This window comes from Erythrolamprus reginae, chromosome 1 (genome assembly GCF_031021105.1).
Source record: "Erythrolamprus reginae isolate rEryReg1 chromosome 1, rEryReg1.hap1, whole genome shotgun sequence".
Taxonomy (NCBI): Eukaryota; Metazoa; Chordata; class Lepidosauria; order Squamata; family Dipsadidae; genus Erythrolamprus; species Erythrolamprus reginae.
This window is the reverse complement of record NC_091950.1, coordinates 229,409,276-229,434,464: the sequence shown is the minus strand read 5'-3', so window position 1 is coordinate 229,434,464 and position 25,189 is coordinate 229,409,276. Positions and strand designations below refer to the sequence as shown.

General features: G+C 43.9%; 1 protein-coding gene across 1 annotated transcript in view; it reads left to right on the top strand.

Annotated features, from left to right (window-relative positions):
- The first annotated feature begins 2,910 nt into the window (after positions 1-2,910).
- The window catches only part of LOC139156625 (cytochrome P450 2K1-like), a 39,847-nt gene continuing 17,568 nt past the window's right edge, over positions 2,911-25,189 (top strand). Inside the window, exons 1-7 of the mRNA XM_070732480.1 lie at positions 2,911-2,961; positions 4,434-4,596; positions 7,885-8,034; positions 10,361-10,521; positions 15,260-15,433; positions 19,550-19,691; positions 24,241-24,425. Coding sequence (XP_070588581.1) covers positions 2,926-2,961; positions 4,434-4,596; positions 7,885-8,034; positions 10,361-10,521; positions 15,260-15,433; positions 19,550-19,691; positions 24,241-24,425 — 1,011 coding nt within the window. The 5' untranslated portion in view covers positions 2,911-2,925. The remainder of the gene's footprint in view (positions 2,962-4,433; positions 4,597-7,884; positions 8,035-10,360; positions 10,522-15,259; positions 15,434-19,549; positions 19,692-24,240; positions 24,426-25,189) is intronic.

Sequence of the window (25,189 nt, the reverse complement as noted above, 5' to 3'; positions counted from 1 at the left end):
GCGCAGGGCACTCAAATTGTTTTTGATGACATAGAGCACATTCATTGGAGCGTTCCATGTAGGAACCGGGAGAGACAAAGAGACATTGTTATGGCCTTGGCCAGTGAGAAGAAAGCTGAAATGCTCTATAAATATTTGAAAAGTTAATCAAGATGGAAAGAAGATAAGAGTTCTTAGAGATCTCTCCTGGGAAACTTTGAGAGCGAGAGCTGCTTTACGCCCAATTTCAAGCCATCTATATCAAAGTGGAAAAAAGTTTACCTTGGGTTTTCCAGCTGCCATTTTGGTGTTCCAGGAAAATAAGATGTTTAGAGCACAATCATTGGAGGAGGGAAAGGCACTATTGAACCAATTGGGTATTGAGTTTAAAGAAAGCAGAGCAGATGGAGAGTCACAAGGAACAGAAGGAGGAGAGAGCGGAGCAGTTGGAGAGCTACAAGGAACAGAAGAACAAGTTTATTCCAGCGGTCACAGTATCCCAGATGAGGAGGAAAGGCAAAGGGAGGAGCAGCTGAAGGAGTTGACGGGGCAGGTGGAGGCCATTAGAAAAGAACAGAGAAGAACAAGAGCCCAGCGTGAGAGGAAAGCGAAGAAGTGAAGAGTTGAAACTGACTCTGCTGCCCCCCTCTTGGAGATGGTTCTGGAAACTATTGTTAATTTTTATTCTTGTTGGGGGGAAATGGGAAAAAAGTAAAAGAATGTTCAATGGTTAAATAAAGGAGGCTGGGAGGGGATTTTTTCTCTAAATATATTAAAAAGTGGTTGCAAGTGGAGCTCAGCAGTGTAGGAATGTAATCAGTAGAAGTGCCTCATGATTGGACAAGAGGGGGAGGCACTTTGGGGGGTGATTGGGGTGAGGAATGGGAAAATAAGTAAACCAAGAGCAAAACAAGAGGGGGGAAGGGTTATTATTGTATATTATGAAAGAATGTACTATAATGGTTTTAAATATGAATGGTTTGGGATCGGATTTGAAACTTTACTGGATATTGAGGGTGGCTAAGCAAAACAGGGGGATATTATGATTTTGACAGAAACACATAAAAGACGGGGAGGAAGGGATAAATTGGTTAATAATAGGAATTGAAAATAGGTATATGAATCTCAAGGAATGCAAAATAGTGGAGGTACCATGATTCTTATTCATCAGAGTGTTCTATTTGAGGAGGTTAGAGTTCAGAAAGATAGAGAAGGGAGGTGGTTATTTGTTAAAGGGAAAATTAATCAAAAGAAATTGACACTGGTGGCAATTTATGCCCCGAATGCAAAAACAAAACAATTTATAATAAATACAAAGAGGAAGTTGGATAACTTTATGGAGGGAACAACGTTTTTGGCAGAAGATTTCAATATGCAATTAACAAATGGGATCGGAAATAGCAGGATGTTACATTTAAATAGACTTAATATGGTGGATCTCCACGCAAATATACCTAATAGAGGCACTTACTATTCAGCAAGATATCATACATTTAGTTTCATTGACAATATATTAATGAATAGGGTGGGCAATATACAAGCTTAAAAAGTAGATACAAAAAGTATTTGGTTGTCAGATCATGCTCCGCTATTGGCAGAACTGGAAATAGGTCAGGAAAGTAATCAAAGAATTTGGAGATATAATGCAGTTGTAACTTCTAATGAACAAGATAAAGATAAATTGCAGACAGAGTCATCAGTTGGCACATGTTGCCCCTCCCGTCACTCCTCAGGAATTTTCCATCTAACGGTCTCCTCCTGGCACCTGGGAAATCGAAACGTAATTCTCCTCCTGCACACTTCCCAACCCCCCCCACCTTGATCTCTAACGCCACCCCATCTCTAGCAGCATAGCGAAGGTTGACATAGCAGCTCACTCACACAGACACAGATATGCGTTCTGCAACTCAGTCCAAAGTGGCCAGTAAGTATAGTCCCTTGATGCCCCCCAAAACACTTGGCAGACAAAATACAGGACAGACCCCCTACCCATAACCAAGGCAATGTCACTGAATCCTTGCAAAACTGTGCAAAGACCAAGAGAGAGGAGCAGATGGAGACAAATCAAGCTGAAAATCTCTTTCTTTCTTTCTTTCTTTCTTTCTTTCTTTCTCTCTCTCTCTCTCTCCCTCCCTCTCTCCCCCTCCCTCCCTCTCCATCTCTCTCCCTCTCTGCAGCAGCAAACAGTGAGTGGCTACTTCTGGTCTTGGTTGGTGCTCTTTACCCTTCAACACTGACTCACTCTGTACATTATTAGACTAAAAGATTCCATTTGCTGGATTCCTTATCTGAAGTGTTGTTAATAAGCAAGAGGATTTCATAATTCAACCTTATTCTTTAAAAGATGTTCCAAGGATTGGAATGCTGCACAGTTCAAATGTATTTTGACTTGTTTTGCAATATTTTCATTTAAGGATAGGCACAGCCAAGGGTGGGCTTATGCTTGGATGGGGGGTGAGGGGACCTCAGTGGGTAACAAAAATGAAGCTCCACCCCAGAGCACCCAATTTGCATTGAAAGATGTGGAAAGAAAATGTAGGGTGTCCCGCATAAGCCAGGCCCACAGTGTGGTAGTAAAAAAAATGGTAGCCTTTCACTGGGCACAACCCATCACAGTGAATGGTAAACAATCGTATATAGAGCAAAGTTCAAAGGGATTTAGCATAAGAGGCAGTCTGATGATTCAGTACAAAAACTAGCTAGGTTTCTGCTTAGTGCAATAGTTTGAAATGCATGTTTGTATCATTTTAGTTTGCAGATTTCATTTTAACTTTTACTGAAAACACCTTCTGAAAAGAAATGGCATGGACTGGACCTGTTTTATTGTTACTATTATTTATTTTTACAGTTTTATTACTTTTCAAAATGGGCAGTTTTCAGAGTAGCAGTTCCCAAAACCTTCTACCTGGACCCAGGACCATACCCATTTTAGGAAATCTGCACATAATGGATTGGAAGAGGCCTTATGAGACAATGCTAAAGGTAATAACTAATGATTAAGAATAAGAACTATGAATGTTCTTTGCCAAATTTGTATTGATGCTGCTATAAAAGTTTGGCAATTTATCAGGTTATCCCATTAACTGGAATAAGATTGAAATGCTCCCTCTTGGTTCTAAGGAGTCTATGGTAATGTATAAATATGACTTTAATTTTGTTTTTGCATTTCTTTGTATATGCTGCAAGGATTATACAAACAAAAGTATTAATAGGATGTACATTTATTAATAGGATGTTAATAGAATGTATATTTTTCTAATTGTTTATCTGAAACAATTCTGCTCAAAAAACAAAGGAAGCACTTAAAAAACAGAATATAACTTCAAGTAAATCAAGCTTCTTTGAAATCAAATGGTCCTCTTAGGAAGCAACACTGACAGACAATTTCACATGCTGTCATGCAGATGAAATATTCAATGAGAATATTTCATTCATTCAGATCTAGGATGTGTTATTTGAGTATTCCCTTTATTTTTTGAGCAATATATCTTATTATACTGTATACTGTGTGTATCACATTATTATTATTATTATTATTATTATTATTATTATTATTATTTATTAGATTTGTATGCACATGTATTTGCTGAAATTTTAAAATTAAGGGAGACTAGGATGACACCATTTCGGCCTTGTTCTGGCCTCATCAGCTAGCCATACCCTTAAAGGGATTTGATCCGGCAGCTGAATTAACCTCTAGGCCACCAGACATCATCCCTTCAGCTTTGTACCAGGGAGGGGCTATATGTTTTTTCTGTTGGATCACCCCGGTATATTGAAGGAACGTCACAGTTCCTTTTTGCCTCTAGGCCCAACCCAGGGCCATTTCCAAGGCAGTTAATTTGATTGATAGCCGACAATTCTATCTGTATATGTCACGTTTTTTTGCTGAATTTGAAAATTAAGGGAGACTAGGATAGATCTATTTCAGCCTTATTTTGGCCTCCTCAACTAGCCATACCCTCACTGGGACTTGAACCTGCAACACAATAATGTTAATCTATGGATTATTATATTAATGCTGACATCATGCGTGTGTGTTTGTGTGTGATATATTATTATTGATCATTGTTCAAAAACTTTAACTATATTTCCTGTTCCTGATAATTTTTCTAAAACAGCTGAGTGAAAAACATAATTTTGAACCTTACTCACAGGATTTTAATTCCAGTTTAAATATGACAAGGTACAAAGAATTAAAGGATTGGAAATGTCTTCCCTCCCCCTGTCTCATGAAGGATTTGCAGGCTGCTTTAAAATTTTGAAGTTTTTACAAAAGTGTATGAAATATTTGTTAAAAATAACTGCATGGGGTTTCGCGCTAGATTCCTTTAAATACCACAAAAGATAGGAAGAAATATTTCAGCCTTGGATTTGTGAGGCATGATTTTCCTTATGTGAGACTAATTGTTGATCATATATCTGCCTCTCATTTTTCATCGGCTGAATTCCAGTTGTCAAAAGAATATGGTACTGTCTTCCATCTTCAAATGGGATGCCAGAAAATGGTGGTGCTGACTGGCTATGAGACGGTCAAAGAGGCTTTGGTGAACCAGGCAGAGGCATTTGCAGAGAGGCCCATCGTCCCCATTTATAAGGACTATACAAAGGGGTTTGGTAAGTTATTTGTTCTGGATTGCAGTTGAAACTCCTTGCAAAACTCTAATCAATATCATATTCAACTCACTCAGAAATACAACGAAAATACGATGGTAATAAATGGTAGTAAACTAAGGTGATCAGATGACCCGCTTTTGGCGGGACACTCCCAATTTTTAATCATTTGTCCCGTGTCCCGTGGCACTTTTTAAAAGTCCCGATTTGTGGCTAGCCCTCCTTCTTCTTCCCTCCTTCCTCAGAAAAATCCGACACAAAGATAAACAGATTGCCTCCACTGTTCCCTCTAAGCAGACCTCCATCATTTCCTCTCTAATTCCCCCTCAGCTGTTCCCTTTATCCAGGAACTTTCTGCTCCTCCGACTTTGCTACCTGTGGAGAACCTAGCCTCCCTCCTAAACTGTGCTTTGGGTCTTTAGAATGCTGATTGATGATATTTAGATAAACATCACAGCATTGATCTCTTTAGCAACCTTGGTGGCTGCTCTCTGTGCAGAACAACCTAGGCAATATCTATGCAAATGACCGGCTTTGGAAGCTGTCTCGATACGTATTAAATCAAGAATTGCTTAATCATAGATTGCATAATCCTACCTCTGTTCTATTACATCATATTTATCATATATAAAAAAAGAACCAGGTTCTAAACCAAATATTCATATTAATTGCATAAATCATGTAGTAACATCAAAATTCATTGATTCAGCCCAGAGAAAAGTACTAGCCAGTTTTCTCCCATAAACACGCTCTCCTCATCTCAGATAATTTAGATAACTAATTTATTTATTTATTTCATAGACACTCCACCCCACCCCAGTCAATGGTGTCCTGCTTTACCAATGTTAAAATCTGGTCACCTTATACTAAACAGTATTTAAAGAGAACATTTGTAAACCAATGCATGCACATACACCCAAACGTCTTACACCAAACTAAGAGTAATGCTGGTGTTGCTGTCCAAGAGAACTTTGTCTAAATGAGATGGCAGCAACCAGTAGTGTTAGATCTTTGCAGCTCTATCTCCCCTTTCCTTTCTCACTCCCTGTGTGTCATGGTTTGTTTAGCAACCATGTCATATAACAATCTTTTCACCAGAACTATTTACACTTGATAAACAAGGATAACATGTGGAGTGTTTCATCTAAAGTTTTCATAGAGAGTAACATCAGAGAATTTGGGCAGTTTCTGGAAATCACAAGAGATTTATTTGACCCTCACTGCCAACAGAGGCATCCAGAGAACAAAAGATATAGCAATTATTTTTATTTATTACATTTAATGGCCACCCATCTTACTACAGGATAACTCTATATTCTTACAGATGAATTAATTTTATTTGAAATTGTTAATTGTACTAACAGTAAGAATCCAATCCTCAAACATGTTTTTTTTTATTTGTTTGCAAATTTGGGGTCCAGGAAACCCCAGTATCGTGCATGCATTGTTCTTCATTTGCCCCAAATTATGGTACCTGAGAATTTGCACAGCCAAGTCAGTAGTAAATGTTGGAATTAGCTGGCCCACTTTCTAAGGAAGGAAGGTGGGGCTGTTCTCTCAGACTTCAATTTGGATCATCTCCTAATATTTTTCCTTACAAGAGACATCAGCAATATTTTTATATGCTGAATTACAATCCTTATTCATATAGGCAGCTTAAACTTTAAAAGTCACAATTTAAGTTTTAAATCAATCTATCACCCTTTACTTAGAATCTAATAACTTACTCTCTAACAAACAATTTGGATTCAGAAAGAAATTATCCTGCAACCTACAAGTACTTCAATGCAAAAACATATGGACTACCTAGCTAGATCAAGCAAAATCCATTGATTCAATTTATATTGACTCAGTGGTCCACGACAAACTACTCCTAAAACTCAAATCCTATGGCATCTCAGGATTTCTCCGCAGCTTGATTACTGCATTCCTCTCAAAGAGGCAACAAGTTGTCAAAATTGGAAGCGCCATTTCCACACACACCGTCCCTGTCAAAAGTGGTGTTTCCCAGGGCAGCGTACTAGATCCTACTCTCTTCATTCTCTACATCAACAACCTCTGTGATCACATCACAAGCAACTGTGTTCTTTTTGCCGATGATGTAAAACTTTTCAACGGACAACACATCTACTCTCCAAAAAGACCTCGACTTTGTCTCAGATTGGTCTAACACCTGGCAACTTCAAATATCAACCAACAAAGGCTCTACCTTTCACATCGGCAAAAAGAACCCGAACCTCATATATAAGCTGAATAAACAAAATCTCACAGCCAACCCCCACTCAGTAAAAGACCTTGGAATACTAATATCAAATGACCTACGTGCCAAAGCTCACTGCAACAATATCGCCAAAAAGGCTTCTAAAGTTGTTAACCTGATCCTACGCAGCTTCTGTTCTGGCAATCTCACACTACTCACCAGAGCCTACAAAACCTTTGCCAGACCCATCCTTGAATACAGATCATCTGTCTGGAATCCATACCACATCTCGGATATCAACACCCTCAAAAATGACCAAAGATACTTCATCAGAAGAGCCCTTCACTCCTCCACTCAAAACAGAATACCCTACGAAAATAGACTAACAATACTGGGTCTAGAAAGCTTAGAACTACAAAGCCTAAAACATGATCTAAGTATTGCCCACAAGATCATGTGCTGCAACATCCTGCCTGTCAATGATTACTTCAGCTTCAACTGCAACAACACAAGACCACGCAACAGATTCAAACTTAATATTAACCGCTCCAAACTTGACTTTAGCAATCAAGTTTTCTAAACGTGGAACTCATTACCAGACTCAGTAGTGTCAACCCCTAACCTCCAACATTTTCCCTTAGACTATCCACGATTGGCCTCTCCAGGTTCCTAAGAGCTCAGTAAGGAGCGTACATGAGTGCACCGGTGTGCCTTTCGTCCCCTGTCCAATGGTCTCTCCTTTATCTCATATATCTTTTCCTCCTTTCATATATCTTCTCCTCTATTTTTATATCTTTTCTTCTATCATTTTCTTTATATATATTACTACATGTCTATTCTCTTCAATGTGTATTGTGTATTGGACAAAAAACAAACAAACAAACAAACAAATAAATAAATAAGTAAATAAGTAACTATCTGATGAGAGTATGACTACTGCATTTGTTCTGCTAGAAGTAAATAAATTCTTCCCATGCTCTTCAATTTTTATGCTCTTTAGACATATGCAATTTAATGGTGAAATTTTCCTGATTGAAACTGATCTTCAACTTGAAGTCTTATGTCTAATTTGACTCTTATTACCTCTCCAGGTATTGTTTTTGCTCATGGTGAGAACTGGAGACAGATGCGGCAGTTTTCAATATCTGCATTACGGGATTATGGAATGGGCAAGAGGATTGTTGAAGACAAAATTAGTGAAGAGTGCAGTGTCTTGATAAAAACATGTGAGACCTATGAAGGTGAGTTGGTATTCCATCCTAGAGATTTATCAGTTATCTTTCAAAACATTCTAAATCCCATTGCTACTGTTTCATGCACTTGCATGCACGCAGAAGTGTCCAAGGTGGATGGGCGGAGCCTTCTACCGCAGCCACTAGCGGTTAGTAGAATAGGACCATACCAGTAGCAACCCTCTGCTGTTTCAACACAATCTATATATAGAAGATCTAGAAAAATCTTTTCAGAAAAATATACCAATGTTATTTATGAGGAATTGTTATATTAAATTAGCTATTGAATTTTACAGAAAGATAAATCATTTCCAATATTGTATATGAAAAAGTGTCAGGAATTGGACTTAATTTTTCCTCCAGGCTTTGAGTCAGTAATATTCATGTTATCAAATTAAGCAGAATATGTTAAAAACCTACACTCTAAACCAACACCATTGACCACAATTCCTGGCTCTCCAAGTGGCCCACTTTCCTGTAGCCTCTCATTCAATCCCACCCAAGCATCCCTGTCCTTTAACACTCTCCCTATCACCACAAGATCACATTGCGATTATTGCACAATTTCAGCTTAAACTCGTGGCTCAGAATTCTATTATCTTCATTCTGTGGAACATAATTTGTCACTATCACCAATATATAAAACCCTAATTTGATCCCACAAGTCACTATAGCAAATTTTGAAAAAATTAAGAATGAATATGGCTAATAAAAATTATCAACATCTTTCTCCATATTTAATTAAATTATTATGGTAGCTTCCACCTTAATACTACATTTTTTCTCATCAACAATTCATTGCTTGCAATAAATAAATATGAAATGATAAAGGATAAAGATGAATTAAACTTGCCAAAACCTTTCTGGAGTCAGCAATATTTCCATATGATGTTTGAAAATACATTGGTCATGATCATCATCTGCTTTAGGAATTAGGTTGTGGAGACTGCATTAGGAAAGAGTGACAAACAGTGGATGCAAAACCTTCTGAGAAATATATTAAACTTAACTTATCAAACTGCCTGTACATGTTTTATAGTCTAATGTCTGTTAGTTCTGTTGATAATTTCATCTTATCTTTATAGTCCAGTACTCTCTATTCCAGATTACAAGACACTCTGTTAACTCAATTCTGGAATGATGGATGGGGAATTAGGTCCTTAAAACATCTTATTGTAACAGTTTCAAACTATTACAATGAATGCAATAATCATAAAAAGCATAAATAACATCAGAAACAAATTGTAGATAAAAGTTAGCTTCCTCTCTCATAGGAAGAGATTTGACTCTGTCCTTCACTACAGAGAGGGAAATTGCTCTCTGAAGCCTTAGGTTTATTTCTTAAAAGCTTTTGTGTTGCTCATTTTATTCTTCATGCTGCCAAAAGCAAGGTCTGTTCTTCCATTTCCATACTGATCACAGGGGCTAGAATGCTGCTGCTCCATTTTACCTGTCATCAGAAATGTAACTGTTTCTTACTCCAAATAATACATGTCATAGTACTACATTGATGTGTAACTACTTCTGGTTTTAATAGGATAGGTTATAGGAGTGATGGTGAACCTATGGCATGGGTGTCTTTGCCCTAGCTCAGCTCCAATGTGCATGTGTGTGCTGGCCAGCGTGCATAAGTGCACCAGTGTGCCTTCTATCCCCTGTCCAATTGTCTCTCCTTATCTCATTTATATTTTCTTACTTTCATATATCTTCTCCTCTATTTTATATCTTTTCTTCTATCCTTTTCTTCATATACTGTATATTACTACATGTCTATTCTCTTCAATGTGCATTGTGTATTGGACAAAATAAATAAATAAATAAAAAATTTTTAAAAATTGGCTCTGGGATGGTGTTTTTTGGCTTCCAGAGAGCCGATGGGAGAGGGTGTTTTTACCCTCCCCTGGCTCCCAGGGAAGTGTTTGGAGCCTGGGGAGGGAGAAACATGAGCCTGCTGGGCCTACCAGAAGTTCGGAAACAGGCTGCTTCTGGCCTCTAGGGGGTGTTTGGGGGGCTGGGGAAGCTATTTTCACCCTCCTGAGGCATTGAGTTATGGGTGTGGGCACTCGTGCATGCATGAGAGCATGTACACACACTTTTCCGGCACCCAAGGAAAAAAAGGTTCACCATCACTGAGTTATAGAATAAGTCTTTGTCTTACTGTCAGTAATTTTTAGCTTATAAACCTGTGTTCCCTTCCTATCTTCTATCCAGAGTACAAACTAGCTTCCATGATAAATGTATTAGCAATTTTATCCTTAATCTTAAAGTGATGAAGAACATGTTTACATCTGGGATTCTTTAACAATTCTGTTTTACATTTATTGCTCATGACCAGGTAAGCCATTTGACCCAGCCACAATTCTGAGAGCTGCAACCGTCAATATCATAGTTTCTTTTTTACTTGGCAAGAGATTTGAATATGAAGATGCTACACTTCTAAGACTACTGGAATTAGTTGAAGAAAATTTACACCTTGCAGGAACCCCTGCTGTGTTGGTAATGTAATCTTTCATATGAAGAAAAACGTCATCCCAACAATTTTTTAAGGTTTAAGTTGTGAAATTTGGATCTTAATTAATTAGTAAACATGATTTATCATAACTTGAGCACTCACATATTTCATAGTTATAAAGTGGCACTCAAGGTGGCAAGATGCGTGTATAAAGCCAACTTGATTGCATTGGCGGAATACCGGCAGGCAGCCCTGTTGAGGGTAACCCGCTCCCTTCTTAATGAGGGGGGGAAATTGGGGAACACTTGCAGGGTAGTGCTGAGGACTTCAATAAGTTTTTCGCTAATAAAATCGCTCAAATTTGGATGGACCTTGAATCCAATTGGAACGTAGTTTCAGTTAACAATGAGTCAGTCGAGGTGACAGGGACCTGTCTTAGTCCTATTGTGTGGGAGGAGTTTGACCTGGTGACACCTGATGAAGTGGACAAGACCATTGGAGCTGTGAGTTCCACCATTTGTTTGATGGGCCCGTATCCCTCCTGGCTGGTCTTGGCCAGCAGGAAGATGACACAGAGCTGGGTCCAGGAGATTGTCAACGCTTCCTTGAGGGAGAGGTCCTTTCTAGCTCCCTACAAGGAGGCACTCATATGGCCTCTCCTCAAGAAGGCTTCCCTGGACCCAGTTGTATTCAATAATTATCATCCAGTCTCCAACTTTCCCTTCATGGGGAAGGTTGTTGAGAAGTTGGTGTCACTCCAGCTTCAACGGTCCTTGGATGAAGCTGATTATCTGGGCCCTCAATAGTCAGGATTCAGGCCCAGCTATCGCACAGAAACTGCTTTTTGTCAATGCTTCTCTGAGGAGGGGATCCTTTTGGCTCCCCGCAAGGAGGCACTTGTGCACCCCCTCCTAAAGAAGACTTCCCTGGACCCAGTCATAGTCAATAACTACTGTCTAGTCTCCAATCTTCCCTTCATGGGGAAGGTTGTTGAGAAGGTGGTATTGCTCCAGTTGCTCCAGACAATTATCTAGCCCCTTAACAGTCAGAATTCAGGCCTGGCTATAGCACGGAAACTGCTTTGGTCATTGTTCTGTCTGGGTCCCCCCAGACGCCAACACCAACTAAAAAGAGTAGCCAGACACACTGGTACAAAACAAAAGCAGTTTATATATTTGAAAGCAAACACAGGTAACAAAAACTGTTCTTACAGACAGGAACGTTATGAAGCTTCACGGAGGTTTCACGACGGCCAGGCAATAAAACAGGATTCTTGCTGGCAAAAACAACACTGGTTGTAATAAAACCCACGCCTCCCCCAAGTCTTCAGCCTTCGAAGCCACAATCCAGGATCAGAGACGCCAAGAATCGAAGCAAGGTCACAGGACTCCCAATTGATAACTCTCCACAATACAGTCAGGGCGGGCCTGCCTTTTCAACCCTGCTGAGGAGAACCACACCCAAACCCAGCTGTTACCAATTCAGGGATGGAAATACCTTGCTAATTGGTCCCTTCTTTGGGCTGCCCGTCTCTGCCTCATATCTCTGATAGCCTGGACGTCTGCATCTAATGAATCCAGGCTACTCGCTGGGGAGAGCCCCCCCCCGGGGGTCTCAGGCTGCTCTCCCTCCTCCTCTTCCTCTTCTGCCTGGTCCTCCCCCTCCTGTGCATCGTCCTCCCCCTCTGAGCATGGATCCGGCAGAGTTCCAGCCATTCCCTGAGGAGCCTCAGGCTGAATCACAACAGTCATGCTGATGGATGATCTCTGGCAGGCCCGAGATAGGGTTTTATCCTCTATCCTGGTGCTCCTTGACCTCTCAGCGGCTTTCGATACCATCGACCATGGTATCCTTCTGCACCGACTGGAGGGTTTGGGAGTGGGAGGCACCATTCTATGGTGGTTCTTCACTGACCTCTCTGGTCGGTTGCAGTCAGTGTTAGTAGGGCATAAGAGGTTGACCCCTAGGTTCCTTTCCTGCTTTTAATATCTACATGACACCATTGGGTGAGATTATCCAAGGACACAGTACGCTGATGACACCCAGTTGTACATCTCTACCCCATGTCCACTCGGCGAAGCAGTGGAAGTGATGTGCTGGTGCCTGGAGGCTTTTAGAGTCTGGATGGGTGCCAACAGGCTCAAACTCAACCCTGATAAGATGGAGTGGCTCTGGGTTTTGCCTCCCAAGGACAATTCCATCTGTCCATCCATTACCTTGGGGGGATCAGTGACCCCCTCAGAGAGAGTCTGCAACTTGGGCATCCTCCTTGATCCACAGCTGACTCTAGAACATCACCATTCGGCTGTGGCGAGGGGGATGTTTGCTCAGGTTTGCCTGGTGCATCAGTTGCGACCCTATCTGGACAGAGAGTCCCTGTTCACAGTCACTCATGCCCTTATCACTCGAGGTTTGACTACTGCAATGCTCTCTACATGGGGCTACCTCTGAAGATTGTTCGGAAACTTCAAATTGTGCAGAATGCAGCTTCACGAGCGATCATGGATCTTCCTAGATATACCCATGTTTCTCCAACACTATGTGGGCTGCATTGGCTGCCGAATGGTTTCTGGACACAATTCAAAGTGTTGGTGATGACCTATAAAGCCCTACATGGCATCGGATCACATTACTTATGGGACCACATACTGCCCCATAAATTTCAGTGCCTGGTTAGGTCCCACAGAGTTGGCATTCTCCAGGTCCCGTCGACCAGACAATATCATCTGGTGGGCTCTAGAGGAAGAGCCTTCTATGTGGCGTCCCCGGCCCTCGGGAATCAGCTGCCTTCAGAGATTTGCACTGCATCCAACCTCCTTGCCTTTCACAAGAGTCTTAAGACTTGTATATTGTCGCCAGGCATGGGGCAATTAGATTAAGCCACCCCTTACTATCAAATGTGATGTGTGGTTATGACTGAGTTGGTTGACTGTTTTTAATATACAGTGATCCCCCGATCGTTGCGAGGGTTCCGTTCCAGGACCCCCCGCAACGAGCGGGTTTTCGCGAAGTAGCGCTGTGGAAGTAAAAACACCATCTGCGCATGCGCAGATGGTGTTTTTACTCCCGCAGCGCTAGCGAGGAGCCGAAGATTGGGGTTCCTGTTTTAAAACGTCGCCGCCGGCATGGGCGGCTTGCCAGCACCCCCCCGGACCCCCAACCCGGGTTTGGGGGGCTGCTAGGAAGTCGCCCATGTTGGCGGCGACGTTTTAAAACAGCCGCGCCGCTTTCCAATGAGTCCCGAAGACAAACGTCAAACTTCCGTGTTTGTCTTCGGGACTCATTGGAAAGCCGCGCGGCTGTTTTAAAACGTCGCCGCCGGCATGGGCGGCTTGCCAGCACCCCCCCGAACCCGGGTGAGCAGCGAGCGAACGGCGGGTGGCCGGGCGAAGGGCGGGCGAGCGGCGAAGGGCGGGCGAGCGGGTGCTGGGGAGGGCTTCTCGCCCTCCCGCCAGCAAGAGGGGGAGCGAACGGCGTGGGCAGGCTGTGGACAAGCCGTTCGCTCGGGCCGCTTCCCAGCTGAGTACTCAGCTGGGAAGCGGCCCGAGCGAACGGCGTGGGCGGGAGAAGGGCGGGCGAGCCGCGGGCGCGCGGGCAGGCAGGCTGCGGACAAGCCGTTTGCTCGGGCCGCTTCCCAGCTGAGCGAACGGCGTGGGCGGAAGAAGGGCGCGCGAGCCGCGGGCGCGCGGGCAGGCAGGCTGCGGACAAGCCGTTCGCTCGGGCCACTTCCCAGCTGAGTACTCAGCTGGGAAGCGCCCCGAGTGAACGGCGTGGGCGGGAGAAGGGCGGGCGAGCCGCGGGCGCGCGGGCAGGCAGGCTGCGGACAAGCCGTTCGCTCGGGCCGCTTCCCAGCTGAGCGAACGGCATGGGCGGGAGAAGGGCACGCGAGCCGCGGGCGCGTGGGCAGGCAGGCTGCGCACAAGCCGTTCGCTCGGGCCGCTTCCCAGCTGAGTACTCAGCTGGGAAGCGGCCCGAGTGAAGCGGCAGCAGCGAGGAGTTTGCGTGGGCAGTGGGGAAACTCCTCGCTGATGCCCGCCAAGAGGGGGAAGACCTAGGGAAGCCGCCCAGCAGCTGATCTGCCCAGTGCCATCTACGCATGCGTGCCCATAGAAAAAAAGGGCACGCATGCGCAGATGGTGTTTTGACTTCCGGGTTCAAAAATCGCAAATTAGCCTGTTCGCAATGGTCGGGAACGCAATAACCGGGGGATCACTGTAGTGGGATCTTAGCCTATAGTTTTAATTAGTTAGATTTGTGTACACATTGTTTTATATTCTACCCAGTGAGTTGCCCCGAGTCTTCGTAAAAGGGCAGCATACAAGTATAAATGATAATAATAATAATAATAATAATAATTATTATTATTATTATTATTATTATTATTATTATTATTATTATTATTGTATGTTATAAATAGAGACAATGAAACAACCCTAAACAATATAATATATTGTTTAGGGTTGTTTCATTGTCTCTATTTATAACATACAACGTTGACAGTTTTGATTTATTTAATCCTAACTTTCCCTGCCACTTTTTCCAAATGTCTAAGGTCCCTTTCAGAGGGCCTATTAATTTATCCAGATCACTTTTATTCCAGCTTGTAAATATTAACTCTCTATTCCTTATCCCGTTAATCTCTGTTTCAAACATAACCCATTTATTTTCAGATACTTGCAGCTCCATTAATCTTTCAATATGGAATGCATCTCTATACAATTCTAAGCAATGGCTTCCAGCACTCTTAATATGCTACTTCTCTTTTATTCCATACCGCTTCAGGTATACAATGTGTTTCCCAAGTTGGGATTCCTTTTGGGTGCTCGAAAAAAAATAATGAATAACCAAAAAGAGTTCCATGAATTTATACAAGCCACATTCCTTGAAAATCTCAAAGAGTTTGATGAAAATACCCAAAGGACTTTTATTGATACATTTCTTGTTCAGCAGAAAAAGGTAATAAAGCATTTTAAGTATGCAAGTAATTGTAATGGATGTTTTTTTCTTTCCCATTTTAAAAATATTCTGCCTGGTTCCAAAATACATGCAGCTGGGGGAAATCCTTGCTTTAGAAATGTGAAAGCAAAGAGTGAATACATGAGTATAGTTTGGAATTTATGTAATCTCATTCTTAGGTTCTGTGGGGATGTAAACTTGAAACAAAAGTAACAAAAATGTAATAACCTGCACGAACAAGGCTGATTAAAACAGTGACCTTATTTAAAACCTTATGATACAACGTTCAAGAGGAGCCATAAGCACCTCCAGGGTATAAGATTTCCCATTACAGTGGTACCTCAAGATGCGAACCCCTCGTCTTATGAACAACTCGTGATATGAACCCGGGGTTCACAAAAATTTTGCCTCTTCTTACGAACTTTTTTCGAGTTACGAACCGGCGTTCGGGAGGCTGCTGGGAAGCCCCCCGGCTGTTTTAAAAAGTGACAGCCGGGCGGTAGGGCTTCCCAGCAGCCTCCGAACGGCGGTTCATAACTCGAAAAAAGTTCGTAAGAAGAGGCAAAATTTTTATGAACCCCGGGTTCAGTTCGGGAGGCTGCTGGAAAGCCCCCCAGCCCGGCTGCGACCTTTTAAAACAGCCACGCGGCTTTCCAGCAGCCTCCCAAAGCCGAACGCCAAACCTGAATTTTCGCGTTCGGCGTTCGGAGGCTGCTGGAAAGCTGCACGGCTGTTTTAAAAGGTGACCGCCGGGCTGGGGGGCTTCCCAGCGACCTCCCGAACCCCAATCTTTTGCCGAACTTCCAGGTTTGGGGTTCGGGGAGTTGCTGGGAAGCCCCACAGTGCAGCGGTCACCTTTTAAAACAGCCGCACGGCTTTCCAGGAGCCTCAGAATGCCGAACGCGCAAGTTTGGGTTTGGCGTTCGGCTTTGGAAGGCTCCTGGAAAGCCGCCCGGCTGTTTTAAAAGGTGACAGCCAGGCTGGGGGGCTTCCCAGCAACCTCCTGAACCTCGAACTTTTGCAGAACTTCCAGGTTCAGGGTTGGGGGGGTGCTGGAAAGCCCCCCAGCCCAGCGGTCACCTTTTAAAACAGCCGGGCGGCTTTCCAGGAGCCTCCGAACGCCGAACGTGGAAGTTTGGGTTTGGCGTTCGGCTTCGGGAGGCTCCTGGAAAGCCGCCCGGCTGTTTTAAAAGGTGACCGCCGGGCTGGGGGGCTTCCCAGCAACCTCCCGAACCCCGAACTTTTGCCGAACTTCCAGGTTCGGGGTTCGGGGGGGTGCTGGGAAGCCCCCCAGCCTGGCGGTCACCTTTTAAAGCAACCGGGCGGCTTTCCAGCAGCCTCCCGAAGCCGAACGCCAAACCCGATCTTCCGCGTTCAGCGTTCGGAGGCTGCTGGGAAGCCCCGCCACCCGGCTGTCACCTTTTAAAACAGCCTGGGAGCTTCTCGGCGGCCTCCCAAATGCCGAACCCGGAAGTTCGGGTTTGGCTTTCGGCATTCGGGAGGTCACTGAGAAGCCCCCAGGCTGTTTTAAAAGGTGGCAGCCGGGCGGCAGTGTTTTTTTGTGGTTTTTTTGGGGGGGTTGCACGGATTAATTGACTTTACATTGTTTCCTATGGGAAACAATGTTTCGTCTTACGAACCTTTCATCTTACGAACCTCCCCCTGGAACCAATTAGGTTCGTAAGACGAGGTATGACTGTATTTGGCAACTCCACATCTTCCTGAATTCCTGAGAGGTGGCCCTCAGCAAGTCTTCTAGGAGCATTCTTGATGGTCAACAAATTTACTGTTCATGTGATGTCTTTATTCTTTGTTCATCTATTAAAGCTACTACAATGCTTGTACACCTCTAAATAGAAATTTTCCCTGTGAAAAGCAACACTGTATTTTGTAGCAGTCCAGTGAGGCAAAGTTGCTGCTGGCTGTGGGATGACATATGGGGCAGTAAAGGGCCCTACTGGAATGCTCTGGGGGGGAGGGAGGGAGCGAGCATACATGCACACACGCAGTCGCACCCTTAATTTCCTGCGCAGGCACAGAGTCATGGCCAGAAGCAGTGGGAAGAAATCCACCAGGAAGGAGAGCAGCTCCTTGGGGAGATGACATCGCTCCCACTTCGCCCGCCTGCTAGAGTGTCACCAATGAGCTGCTCTCCTTCCTGGAGGATATTTCCCAATGGTGGCTCCTGGGAGGGACTGACTGGGATGCCTCTGCCATTGCTGCTGCTGGGGCCAGCCAGCAACCATGGGGCTGGGTTCTGTGAGGCGCAGCAGCAGCTGTCAGACTTAGCCTGGAGCCACCAGCAGGAAAAAAATCCTCCAGGGTGGGCCTGGCAGGCAGGCATGGCTGACGGCAGCCAACTCTTTGAGCTGCTTCTTGTGCTGGCTCAACCAGGAGACATGCCCACAACTGAACCTGCCCAAGCCACCCCCCTCCCTCAGCCAAAGAGGGAGTAGGGTGGCTTGAGCAAGCGGGGCGGCAGCCTCGCTCTCTGGCCATCTGCTACATCAGCCACCTCTTCAAGCCGCTCAGCCAGGAGAGGCGTCCGCCACCCTGCCTGCTCGAGCTGCCCCACCACAGCCAGAGTGGGAGTGGGGCAGTTTGAGCTGGTGGGGTGGCAGGCACATCTCCTAGTCGAGTCAGCGTGAGAAGCAGCTCAGAGAGTTGGTTGCTACTAACCATGCCCACCTGCCAGGCCCACCATGGAGGATTTTTTCCTCTTGGTGGTTCCCAGCTGGGACTGACAGCCACCGCGCCTTGCCGGATCTAGCCCTGCGGCCACCGGCTGGCCCCAGCAGCGGCAGTGGCACCTCACACTTGCTAGACAAGTGCTGAGCTCTCTGGGACTTAGAGGGGCACTGTTGTTGATGGCTGGGATGGCGAGATTCGGCTTCTGCACATGGACAGATGCTGAATCTCGCATGCACGGCATATGCACATGCTTGCATGCCCAGCACATGTCCATTTCCACCAGTGGAAATGCCCAACCCTGTGTAGGGGTATGTAAGTGGCTGGAGCAGCGTAGCACAGAATGACTGCTTCCAGATGGAGAGAGACTGAAGTTATGCATGGAATTGTAGGGTGCACAAGGGCGTAGGGGAGGGGGAATCAAGGCTTGGGAAAGAGTGTGGTGTTGCACAGAGAGGCAAGTGGAGAGATTTACCCCAGAAAATCTCTGATGGCTCCCCACTATTTTTATGCAAGCAACAGCAAGGAAGATTGTAAAAGGTAAGCACGTAATCACAGCTACTGAAGTACTAAAAAAGTGGAACATATTTTTATAATCTGACCAATCAGGCATTCACAGTGGGGATGTCCCTCTAAGCTTCCTGCCAATCAGCTTAAAGCTCTGTTGGGAGAATTGGTGCTAGACTTATGGTTGGGGGTCACTACAGCATGAGGACTGTATTAAGGAGTCAAGGTATTAGAAAGGTGTAGAACCACTGTGCTAAATGGTTACCAAGCACCCAAAGCAGGATCTTGTAATTGTGGAACTGCGCAGATGATTGGAACTCCAATAACTGGTTACAACCACCATTAGTTTGCTATCATTTTAACTTGAAATGCTCCTAGAATGAATGGCCATGAGTTAAAGACAATCTCTAGGAGGAACATAAATGACATATTCTGGATGCTTACATTTTGCTTAAGTCTGTTTAATAAGGCTTTATTTAAGCAAAAAATCTACAGTCTAGATTTAATCATGATCATAAATGCTGTAAATCTATTAATAGCCCATTATAAATAATATTCCTAAGATTTAGTACAGATACGCAACGCACTATACTCCAGTTTTTGTGAAGTACAACTCTCACAATCTCCTGACATTGGAAATTTGGAGGCCAATGCTTTATATAAGCAGAAATTGACAGTCTGGATTTAATCATGGTCATAATCAGTCATGGTCACTATTAATATATAATTTGATAGCCCTTTGCAGATATTAATCCTAATATTTATTACAGAGAAACCACATAGTGTACTCCTCTTCTTCTGAACTACAACTCTGTCTCCTGACACTGGAAATTTGGAGACCACTGTAACATCTGTTCATGTATGTAGATTATAGAAATGCATTGAATGTCATTGATATATTTTCTTTATATTTTTCAGGAGAATAAGAAGTCAACAGTTAGCTATTTCCATAATGATAATCTTATAGGTCTTCTGGATAATCTATTTATTGCTGGCATGGATACAACTTCAAACACTTTATACTGGACCTTACTCCTAATGATGAAGCATCCAGAAGTTCAGAGTAAACAGTTTTTATTTGATTGCTTTTCAATAAAAGTATATAATTATCTGCTAAATAACGGGGTAGGAGAATAAGAAGCAAGAATAAGTTAGTTTGTTTGTTTGTATTTATATATCTGAGAACCCGGGGTGGCTTACAACATATAAAAAGACAATGTACATCAAAATCCAATTAATTAATATTAGAAGTTACATCTAAAAACAAAAGAACAAATTAAAATATACACATATCCATTCAATCAACAAACCCAATATACATTAATTGCCAGGGGACAGAATCTAATGACCCCAAGCTTGGCAGCATAGGTGAGTCTTTACGCTCTTACAAAAGGTGAAGAGGGTAGGGACAGTACAAATCCTCAGGGGGGGAGCTGATTCCAGAGGGCCAGAGCCCCCACAGAGAAGGCTCTTCCCCTTGGTCCCACCAACATTGTCTAGTTGACAGGACCTGTAGAAGGCCGACTCTGTGGGACCGAACTGGTTGCTTGGATTCATGCGGCGGGAGGCGATCCCATACGTAATCTGGTCTCATGCCATGTAGGGCTTTATAGGTAATGACCAACACTTTGAATTGAGTCCAGAAACCAATTTGCAGCCAGTGCAGACTGCAGAGTGTTGGAGAGATGTGAACATGTCTGAGTAATCCCATGACTGCCCAAGCGGCAGTCTGAACACGCTTCAAAGGTAGCCTCATGTAGAGAGCATTGCAGTAGCTGAACCTCGAGGTGATAAGGGCAAGAGTGACTGTGAGTAGAGACTCCCTGTCCAGATAGAGCCGCAGCTGGTGCACCAGGCAAACCTGGGCAAATGCCCCCCTCGCTACAGCCAACAAATGATGTTCCAAAGCCAGCTGTGGATCGAGGAGGACACCCAAATTGCAGACCCTATCTTAAAGGGGGTAAGGTCTCCCTCACTCCAGGTTGATGGATGGACAGATGATATTGTCCTTGGGAGGCAAAATCCAGAGCCCCTCTGTCTTGTCATGGTTGAGTTGGAGTCCATTAGCACCCATCCAGACCCCAACAGCCTCCAGACATTGGTACATTACTTCCACTGCCTCACTGAGTGGACTCAGGGTGGAGATGTATAGCTGAGTGGAATCAGCATATTGATGGTAACTCACCTCATGTCTTTGGATAATTATAATTATATATGAGATTATAATCTCACCCAGTGGTGTCATGTAGATATTAAACAGCAGGGAGGAGAGGATCAAACCCTGAGGAACCCCATAAGGGAGGGACCTCGGAGTCGACCTCTGACCCCCTGCTAACACCAACTGTGACCGACCAGAGAGATAGCAGAAGAACTACTGTAAAACAGTGCCTTCCACTCCCAAGCCCTCCAGTTGGTGCAGAAGGATACCATGGTCGGTGGCACTGTTACCTCTAAACTGCGTGGGTGCGTGCCTGCACAGCCATTAAGAACCCTCCTGCGCAGATTTTTGAAGTGCCGCAAAGCCACACAGTCCTGGATCACTCGCTTCTTCTTGCCTATGATCGCTAAGGTGAGCACTGCCCTGCGCCGGCCAGCAAAGCTGGCTACCCGGGAAAGCAGCGCGCTTTTTAAATGTGCGCTTTTCAAATGCGCCACTTTCCTGCACTGGCCAGCAAAGCCAGCTGCCCAGGAAAGCAGCGCATTTAAAAAGCGCACATTTAAAAAGCATGCTGCTTTCCCGGGCAGCTGGCTTTGCTGGCTGGAGAAGCGAGCGATCCAGGACTGTGTGGCTTTGTGCCACGACAATGAAAGCAACAACGACACCATGGTGGCCTTCAAGCGCGGCCCTTCCCAGCGCCCCACCACCCTTTCTTGCAGGTAGAGGTCGGTCACGCTACCGAGAGGCAGAGGTGGTGCAGGGCCAGGTGCTAGGCGCCGTGGACACTGGGAGGGCAAAGGGGTGGACGTGGCTGCTGCCTCTTAGCTGGAGAGCCAGATGGGGGCAGAGGCGACGGTGGAGTCTGGCGCTGGGGCCATACGGGGCTGCTCATCCAGGGGGCTGCGGACCGGCAAGCCGCCCTCCGCTCTCTCGCTCTCTTTCTCTCCCTGTTGATGGCATGGTGCACAGGAGAGAAAGGAGAGGAGAGAGAAAGAGAGAAAGAAAGCAAGAGAGAGAGAAAAAAGGAGAGGAAGAGAGAGAGAGAAGAAATGAGGAGAAAGAGAGGGAGAGGGAGAGAGAGAAGGCAAGAGAGACAGAGTGTCAGAATTCAGAGAAATAAAAGTCTGTGAAAATGGCACGATACAAGCATATATCAAAAACCCCTTTCCACCCCCTTTTGGGATCTTTGCCCATTCCTCATTGTCCATAATCATCAGGTGGCACATGTTGCCTCTCACGTCACTCTTCAGGATTTTTCCCTCTAACGGTCTCCTCCTGGTACCTAGGAAAATGAAACTTAACTCTTCTCCTGTGGTGTTCCCAACCCCCTTCTTCTCTAACACACCCCGTACTCTATGACAACCAAGTGAAAGATTGCAGCAGCATAGCGAAGGTTGACACAGAGAACAAGAGACAGAGAAAAAGAGAGGGAAAGAGTGAGAAAAAGAGAGAAAAAGTGAGAAAGAGAGAGAGCAAGAGGGGGAGAGAGAGATAGCAAGAGAGAAAGAAAGAGAGTGAGTGAGAAAGAAAGAAAACAAGAGATAGAGAGAGAGAGAGAAGGAGAGGAAGGGAGAGACAGAAAGAAATGAAAGCAAAAAGGAGAGAAATAAGAGAAATAAGAAATATGTATGTATGTATGCATGTATGTATGTATGTATGTATTTATTTATTTATTTATTTATTTATATTTTTTTTTACTTCTGTGCTGCCCAGTCCCAAAGGGACTGCTTCTCAGACACTATACTTTTCCGCCCACACCAAAAAAAATTTAGAGGGAACATTGGTTGGTGGTCTTGAAAGCACTATCCTAGGCCTGCCAGAGAGGATCCATCAATGATACCAAAGCAGTTTCTGTGTTGAAGCAGGGCCTGAATTCTGACTGTTGATGGCCTAGATTTCCTCCATGGACTGTTGAAGCTAGAGCAACACCACCTTCTCAACAACCTTCCCCATAAAGGGAAGATTGGAGACAGAATGATAGTTGTTAAATACAGCTGGATCCAGGGAAGGCTTCTTGAGGAGGGGGCACACAAGCCAGAAAGGACCCTTCCCTCAACGAAGCATTGGTAATCTTCTGGACTCAGCTCCATGTCACCAGCCAGGAGGGACAGGAATCCAATAAGCAGGTGGCGGAACTCACCGCTCCCATGGCCTTGTCCATTTCAGAAGGTGTTACCAGGTCAAACTCCTCACATACAGATGGACTAGGACGAGCATTGGTCACCTCGACTGACTCGTTGCCAGCTGACAGTGGATTCCCTCATCACCTCAAGATTCGACTACTGTAATGCTCTCTACATGGGGCTACCTTTGAAAAGTGTTTGGAAACTTCAGATCGTGCAGAATGCAGCTGTGAGAGCAATCATGGGCTTTCCCAAGGTATGCCCATGTTACACCAACACTCCGGAGTCTGCATTGGTTGCTGACCAATTTCCCCCCAGAGATTAGAACTGCTCCCACCCTCCTTGTCTTTCGTAAACTACTCAAGACCCATCTATACCACCAGGCATGGGGGAGTTGAGACACCTTTCCCCCAGGCTCTTTATATTTTATGTTTGGTATGTATGTGTTGTTTGGTTTTAAAATATGATATGCTTCTTTTTTAATATTAGATTTGTTTTGCTATAATATTGTTTTTATTATTGTTGTGAGCCGCTCTGAGTCTTCGGAGAGGGGCGGCATACAAATCTAATAAATTAAAATTATTATTATTATTATTATTATTATTATTATTATTATTATTATTATCTTTCTCCAACACTCCGTGGACTGCATTGGTTGCTGGTTGGTTTCTGGAGAAAATTCAAAGTGTTGGTAATGACCTATGTATCCCTAATTGGGCTGGATTACTTGTAGGACCGCTTTCTGCCACATGAATCCAAGTGACCATTGAGATCCCACAGATTTGGCCTTCTCCAGGTCCCGTCAACTAGACAGTGTCACTTGGTGGGGCCTAGGGGAAGACCCTTCTCTGTGGGGGGCCCAGCTCTCTGGAATCAGCTTCCCTCCCAAAGATTCACACTGCCTCTACCCTCCTCGCCTTTCACAAGAATCATAAGACTTATTTATGCCACCAGGCTTGGGGTGATTAGATCTCAGCCCTCTGGCTGAAAAAATGTTTGTATGGCTGTTGTTTGAAGAGGTATGATTGATTTTTAACATAACTGGGGATTTTAGATTGTTTGTATAGTTTTAATTTAATTGGATTTGCTATTGTATTTGTTGTTTTTATATGCTGTAAGCCACCTCTCGGAGAGGGGTGGCATATAAATCAAATAAATGAATGAATGAATGAATGGTGATTAATCAATATTTTTCTCCATGGGCATAATCATAGAATAATTACAAGCATAGATCACAAAACTACTATAAATGAACTTTGGAACCTTTGCATATACAATACTCCTATTTAATGCAAAATTGGAATCATCTTGATGTGATTCTATTCTCCCAGGGAAAGTCCAAGAAGAAATTGCAAAAGAGATTGGGGTTCGTCAGCCAAGGACAGAAGACCGAGTCAAAATGCCTTACACCAATGCAGTAATTCATGAAATTCAAAGGTTTGCTGATATTCTTCCAGCCAGTTTGCCCCATGCAACCACCAAAGACATCACTTTCAAAGGCTTCTTCATTCCCAAGGTGATTGCTGTGAAATAATTCCATTGTTAATGTTCCAATCATTCTTTGTACATTCTTTTAATCATTAAGTTAAATTTTAATCATTAAAATTAAAATGCATCAGTATATGACCATGCCCAATTTTATGAGCTTTTTTGTGGCACTCATTAAGCAAACTCTAAGGTCATAAAGTGAATGCTGTCATTAAGTGAACCCAGTATTTACTGTAGCACTTTTGGGGCACACATTGAAAGTAAATGCTGAATTATAGCAAAAACATAAATTGCAGTCATATGAACCTGGGAGGATGCAAACAACCATAAATGTGGGTTGGTTGAGAAATATGGCTACATGACCATACTGGTGGGAAGCCCAGGACTTTGGGACTTCAAATCTGGGTTGTTTTTCACACTCTGTTGTGAGTGCAACCAGTTGCTAACTGATCATTAGTAAATACAGGATTCCCTGTAAGTGAAATTCAGTTTTAAATCCTGTTGGAGCCTAAATGTAGCTGGTAATAGATTTGCCTGATTTTTTAAAAACCTTTTGGAACTGGTATGTTTCTCCATGCATAGTATTTATCGTACTATTAACACTAGTATATTTAAGTACAGTGGTATCTCTACTTAAGAACTTAATTTGTTCTGTGACCAGGTTCTTAAGTAGAAACGTTCTTAAGAAGAAGCAATTTTTCCCATAGGGATCAATGTAAAAGCAAATAATGTGTGCGAACACATTAGGAAAGAAATAAAAGCTCAGAATTTGGGTGGGAGGAGGAGGAGGAA